The following is a 6,477-nucleotide window of genomic DNA, read 5'->3' on the forward strand; positions in this document are numbered from 1 at the left end:
TTACTTTTATTTTATTTTAAATTAGCTACTTTTTTACTTTTACTTGAGTAGTTTTTTTACACCAGTAATTTGACGTCTACTTGAATAAAATGTCATTAAACTAACAGTACTTCTACTTGAGTAGGATATTTCTGTACTCTTTCCACCTTTGCAGATCTGGGATTAAGCAAGTATTGACCATCATTGCATTAAACAGAGAACTCATGCTGGTTTACTCTAGGATGCATTAAGAGTGCTGGTAGGCAGAGGAATTATGTTTTGTGAGCATTGTGGGAATGTCTTCTGTTTTACTGACTGGAGATATTCCCCTCTCTTGTACCTCTTCTGCCCTCCTTGCATGTCAGTCATTTTCAACCCACTTGCAACCTTTACTTATAGTCTGTAAAACAAAACATGATGGCGAGATAATAAGGTAACTGCACAGTCTCACACAGAAACATATTGAATACACAAAAGAAAGTGCTACCTAGTACCTACGGTAAAAAGGTTATTTGGTTGTCCCCATAGGACAACCCTTTGAGTAACCCTTTTGGTTCCAGGTAGAACCCTTTTCGGGTAAAATGTAGAACCCATTCCACAGAGGGTTCTATCTGGAACCCAAAAGGGTTTTACCTGGAACCCAAAAGGGTTCTCCTATGGGGACAGCCGAAGAACCCTTTTGGAACCCTTTTTTCTAAGAGTGTACTACAATATCAAATATGTGCCAACGCACGCACACAGACACACACGTACGTTTGTATGGTCTGGGACGACACTGTGTGTGCTGAATATGTATGATTTTGTTCCCCCTGAGAAAGTAATGGTACATACAGCCCAATTCTGAACACTATAAGTACAACTGCGATGTTTTAGATGGATATTATAAACTGGGTGGTTCAAGCCCTGAATGATGATTGGCTGAAAGCCATGGTATATCAGACCGTATACCACAGGTATAACAAAAATGTTGTTGTACTGCTCTAATTACGTTGGTAACCAGTTTATAATAGCAATAAGGCACCTCAGGGGTTTGTGGTATTTTGCCAATAGACCACGGCTAAGGGCTGTGTCCAGGCACTCAACATTGCGTTGTGCTTAAGAACAGCCCTTAGCCGTGGTATATTGGCCATATATCTCACCCCCTCGGGCTTTCTGGATTAAATTAACCCCATCAATGAAATTAACTGAAAAATAAAAAAATTCAACAGAATTATATGAATAAATATATAATGATGCAACACTAACTTGATCAATGCACTTTTTCTATGGAATCTCGAGACAGTTTGAACCAACTCAATTAGAAGGGTATAAATTATTACAATAACTAAAAAGTGGGGGGGAAGGAAAAAAAGAGGCATTGACAGTATTACATTTATGTGCCTGTGACTTAATGCTTTAGTATCTGTTCTAGTTTATGTGTTTTCTTGCTTGTTGTGACCACGTGTAAAATGCACTTTGAAAATTCACATACAGCTGTCCTCCTCTGTGAAGGTGCTGACCACATAGCAGGCGTAGGCAAATCCCAAGAACTGTAGGCACAAACACAGAGACCACAAGTTCAACATTACATTACAATGAAGAACACAGCATAGATACGTTCTGAATTTATTTCGGAGAGGGAGAGAAATGGGTGGGGAGGAGGAGGTGGACAGACAGAGACAGCAAGGCAGCAGCTCTGGGAACCTGGCTCTGGAAATGACAGCCTCTTCTCATCATCAGCTTTTCAGCTCCTTCAAGCACCTGCCACGGAACTCCCACGCACATGCTGATGGCCTCTCTTTTTCTTCCTCACCTTCCTTCCAGCCCTACTCTGCTTCCTCTCTTCCTCTTGCCTTACCCTTGCTCTCTACATCTGTGGTCTGTTCTCAATGCGATTTAGATGTAGTTACACTGGAATCTGTCAGAATTGTGACTGAATATAATGTCATTGTGGATCCATTTGGGTGTTTCAGGATATCCTGGTGAGAGTGTTACAAAATACATATTCTGAGTGAACTCTGGGGAGAGTGTTGACAGTTGAATTCTGGTGAGAAATGTTTAACATTTTATAATGTTACAGGTTTTTTCACCTCTCCTGAGAGAGAGAGAACTCACAGAGATTAGGAGTTGTACGATGCAGTGCAGGACCTCTATGTATTGATATTCCAGCCAGCATCCCAGAGCAGAGATGAGTTCTGGGCTCTCCAGACTCTGCCATCTAGTGGCGGGAAGGTCCCTGTCATCACAGCCTGGACTGTTGTCTTTCCACCATGAACGGTGTGAGGATACACCCAGAGAAAGCAGGTCGCTCTCCTGCAGTGACACAGCATATGGGTTGTTCATGATAACATGTTTATGGTATATAATTGTTTTGGGAAAAAAGAGACTGATTGATTCAATGCCAAAAGAACACACCATTCAAGGTGTGGCAAATATATTAGACTTGTTGATAGTGGGTCTGAATATTAGTGACCAATACCTTGGAAAGGCCTCCCAGGTCCAAGTAGAGACAGCTCACAAAGACATTCCATGCCACCCATAGTAATGTCCACAGCAGGTACTGAGGGATTAACATATATTTGATGAGCATTTTAGACACATACAGTACATTCAGAAAGTATTCAGACCCCTTGACTCTTTCCACATTTTGTTGCGTTACAGCCTTATTCTAAAATTGATTAAATATTTTTTTCCTCATCAATCTACACAGAATACCCCATAATGACAAAGCGAAAACAGGTTTTTAGAAACAGATATAGCTTATTACTTAAGTATTCAGACCCTTTGCTATGAGACTTGAAATTGAGCTCAGGTGCATCCTGTTGCCATTGATCATCCTTGAGATGTTTCTACAACTTGATTGAAGTCCACCTGTGGTAAATTCAATTGATTGGACATGATTTGAAAAGGCACACACCTGTCTATATAAAGTCCCACAGTTGACAGTGCGTGCCACAGCAAAAACCAAGCCATGAGGTCAAAGGAATTGTCCGTAGAGCTCCGAGACAGGATTGTTTCGAGGCACAGAGTTCCTTTGTGGAGATGGGAGAACCTTCCAGAAGGAAACCCATCTCTGCAGCATTCCACCAATCAGGCCTTTATGGTAGAGTGGCCAGACAGAAGCCACTCCTCAGTAAAAGGCACATAACAGCCCGCTTTGAGTTTGCCAAAATGCACTTAAAGGACTCTCAGACCATGAGAAACAAGATTCTCTGGTCTGATGAAAGCAAGATTGAACTCTTTGGCATGAATGCCAAGCATCACGTCTGGAGGAAATCTGGCACCATTCCTACGGTGAAGCATGGTGGTAAAAGCATCATGCTGTGGGGATGTTTTTCAGTGGCAGGGACTGGGAGATTAGTCAGGATCGAGGGAAAGATGAAAGAAGCAAAGTGCAGAGAGATCCTTGATGAAAACCTGCCCCAGAGCGCTCAGGAACTCAGACTGGGGTGAAGGTTCACCTTCCAACAGGACAACGACACTAAGCACACAGCCAAGACAACGCATGAGTGTGGTTCAACAAAGTACTGAGTAAAGGGTTTGAATACTTATGTAAATGTGATATTTAAATGTTTTTATTTTATAAATGAGCACAAAAGAATTGTAAACGGTTTTTGATTTTTCATTATGGAGTATTGTGTGTAGATTGATGAGGGAGAAAAAACTATTTAAGCAATTTTAGAATAAGCCTGTAAGGTAACAAAATGTGGAAAAAAATCTAAAGGACTGAATACTTTCCGAATGCACTCTAATGTGTATCTATTTATATGGCGGCAAATCACTATATATGACAGAATTGAAACAGTGGCCAATGCTATTCCACAATAGTTATACAAATGGCTTTGCCTTCAACACAGTTCCATTCTCTTTGAAGAATTGACACATTTCATTCAATTATCCATGTTGATTACAAGGTGGGGGCAGATTAACACAAAAGTAGTGTGGTCTAGATGTGACTTACTAGAACAACATAGCGTGGTCTGTACTGAATGGTGCCAAAGAGGCCGAGGATAACCGTAATTATGTGCAGGAAGTTGACCATGATGGGAGCCCACTGGTACCCAAGGAAGTCAAAAGCCTGCCTCTCCAATGCTGTCATCTGGTGTGTCAAAGGGAGAGAGCAGGAGGGAGAGAAAGAGACGGGGGTTAAGAAACTCTATTACAGTATTATGCATGATAACGTATCTTATCAAGTCATCCACTCACTGGGTCCAGACTCTTCAGAGATTCTAATCTAAACATTCTGAATCAATGAGAGATGGATGATGGTGTTGTGACTTGTGAAATGGACATTTCCCTCCTAGTGGACCCTATAAAGCATCCACTGCACATATTTTTTCCCCTATGCTGACTGCTCTCTCTGGGTTGTCAAGGTAACTGAGCCACGGGGGACAAAGCATGTTGCATGGAGAGGGGAAGAGCAGGGATATGAGTTCTGTCCTCTGAGTTCGCCCTTCTCAATCACTCAAAAGGGGGGCAGGGTGGGAAGAAAGAGACAAAGTCTGAGGTTCAGACAGGATGGGGGTTGGCTCCCTTTCCCAATCGGCAACTCATACTAGCAAGATAAACATGAAATTGTTGTACACTAAAACACACAATAAACTAGCATGAATACAAAAATCTTAGCTAGATAAAAATGTATATTAACTGATGTTTGATTGACCCGTAATATTTATATTATATTAATAGAACTTACATATGTTTTTCTCAGAACACAAATATAGGCTATGTGTCCAACTATTAGGCTACATAATTTTACTACAACATATTTTTATTCAATTTAGTTGGATATGAAAATGTTAAGACTCTTTGACTTGGGTTTTGTGAGTCGTGGGAACCAGCTATAATGTACAAATGTTTATATCTCAAATTGTAAAATGTGCCTACTTCCTTTCCTCATTGTGAAAATATTAACAATATCGGTATTGAATTTCAACAACATCAACCAGCAGAAGTGGCAGTAATCATTCAAGAGAAGAAGTAAAGCAAGGCAATGGTAGCAGGTGTGTTTTGAAAGTATGTATACAGTAGAGATAGCATCATCACAGAAGAATGATCTCACCAATTGGAGAGTGCAGAAGAAGATCAGCATACATCGTCCTGAACAGCACCCCATTATCTCTCTCCGTAAACAGGTTTCAAATACGCGAATCGAAACCCCAATATGACTTTTAATAAATTCAGAGGGGCAAATGTAATAGTCTTATATCCAAACAAGCTCTCTGGTGCGGGGACGTGTTGTGGTTTGCGGAGGTGGAATAAAACTAGCCGAGATGAAAAACACGTAAGGTCTGTGTTACAACGAGGGGGAGGGTAGGGGGCATAGTAATAGCCCTACTCCGATGCTCGGGTAGGTGTGGCGCTAAGGACGCTTGGACTACTAGTGTAAAACGCCAGCGTGTGGTGGTGCTGGTGTAAGGGACAATGCCATACACGTTGAGTAGACCCAGACAAAATGGTCTCCGTGATATTTTCTCAAAAACAGGACAAACATATATTGGTCCATTCTTACCCCCCAAATTGTTAACTTTCACGCAACCCTCATCTGTAGTCACTTACAAACATTCCGTAGGCCTAGAGGAACCCACTGGTTCCCACATTGTGGACCGTGGAAGTAGGAGCCTACTAAAAATGGAAGTCAAACTCATGTAGTCTATAAGCCAAACAGGGAAACGCGAGCACAGGGAAACCTGCGCACGTCATTGTGCGTGTGTTTGGTTGATGCTGAAGGACAGCTGCACTCAATAGGCCGGGTTGAAATCACAGTGATGAGGGCACACTTTTTCATACGGCTTTTATTTTATCCTCCAGCTTCTAGTGACCTTTGACACAGTAAAATAGGCTCCGGAATAATAGGCCTATTCGTTTTTTTAATCCAGTGATGTATACCACATTAGCCTGACCAATCAACCTTTTCTAGTCATCCTTGGTGATTACAAATCAATACCACTCACCACATTAGTATTACACGTTTATTAGTAGTCTACACCAGTGGTGTAAAGTACTGAAGTAAAAATACTTTAAAGTAGTACTTAAGTAGTTTTTTGGGGTATCTGTGTTTTACTCTTTATATATTTTTAAACTTTTACTCCACTACATTCCTAAAGAAAATAATGTAATTTTTACTCCATCCATTTTCTCTTACACTCAAAAGTACTCGTTCCATTTTAAATGCTTAGGGGGACAGAAAATTGTCCAATTCACTCACTTGTCAAGAGAACATCCCTGGTCATCCCTACTGCCTCTGATCTGGCGGATTCACTAAACACAAATGCTTTATTTGAAAATTATGTCTGAGTGTTGGAGTGTGCACCTGGCTATCCATACATTTAAAAAACAAGAACATTTAGCCGTCTGGTTTGCTTTATATAAGGAATTTTAAATTATTCGTACTTTTACTTTTGATACTTAAGTATATTCAAAACCAAATACTTTTAGTATTTTACTCAAGTATTATTTCACTGGGTAACTTTCACTTTTACTTGAGTCATTTTCTAATAAGGTATCTTTACTTTTACT

General features: G+C 40.5%; 1 protein-coding gene across 4 annotated transcripts; it reads right to left on the minus strand.

Moving 5' to 3' along the window:
• Positions 1 to 3: 3 nt before the first annotated feature.
• Positions 4 to 5,584, minus strand: LOC115165718 (sodium/potassium-transporting ATPase subunit beta-1-interacting protein 3-like). Of its 4 annotated transcripts, none has more exons than XR_003870229.1 (6): positions 5,021 to 5,584; positions 3,920 to 4,057; positions 2,438 to 2,518; positions 2,074 to 2,271; positions 1,451 to 1,937; positions 4 to 379 (listed from the first exon to the last, which is right to left on the minus strand). XR_003870229.1 is itself a non-coding variant. In XM_029719023.1 (6 exons), the coding sequence occupies exons 1-6, from the start codon at positions 5,072 to 5,074 to the stop codon at positions 369 to 371; spliced, it is 540 nt and encodes a 179-aa protein (XP_029574883.1). In that variant the 5' UTR covers positions 5,075 to 5,584; the 3' UTR covers positions 4 to 368. The 4 variants fall into 4 exon arrangements, 2 of the variants coding, with proteins under 2 accessions (XP_029574883.1, XP_029574882.1); XM_029719023.1 differs by having other exon boundaries at positions 1,451 to 1,508; XR_003870230.1 differs by lacking the exon at positions 4 to 379 and having other exon boundaries at positions 1,471 to 1,508; positions 1,663 to 1,937.
• Between the last annotated feature and the right edge of the window lie 893 nt (positions 5,585 to 6,477).

Source organism: Salmo trutta, chromosome 28 (assembly GCF_901001165.1).
Source record: "Salmo trutta chromosome 28, fSalTru1.1, whole genome shotgun sequence".
Classification (NCBI taxonomy): Eukaryota; Metazoa; Chordata; class Actinopteri; order Salmoniformes; family Salmonidae; genus Salmo; species Salmo trutta.

What these genes read in the sequence shown, in the direction of transcription:
- LOC115165718 (XM_029719022.1), bottom strand. Translation starts at nt 5,074, where the DNA reads ATGGGGTGCTGTTCAGGACGATGTATGCTGATCTTCTTCTGCACTCTC. An exon ending in GACCACGCTATGTTGTTCTA is followed by an intron (nt 2,519 to 3,919) that starts GTAAGTCACATC and finishes TTAATCCCTCAG; the next exon opens with TACCTGCTGTGGACATTACT. An exon ending in TCGTACAACTCCTAATCTCT is followed by an intron (nt 1,938 to 2,073) that starts GTGAGTTCTCTC and finishes CACTCTCACCAG; the next exon opens with GATATCCTGAAACACCCAAA.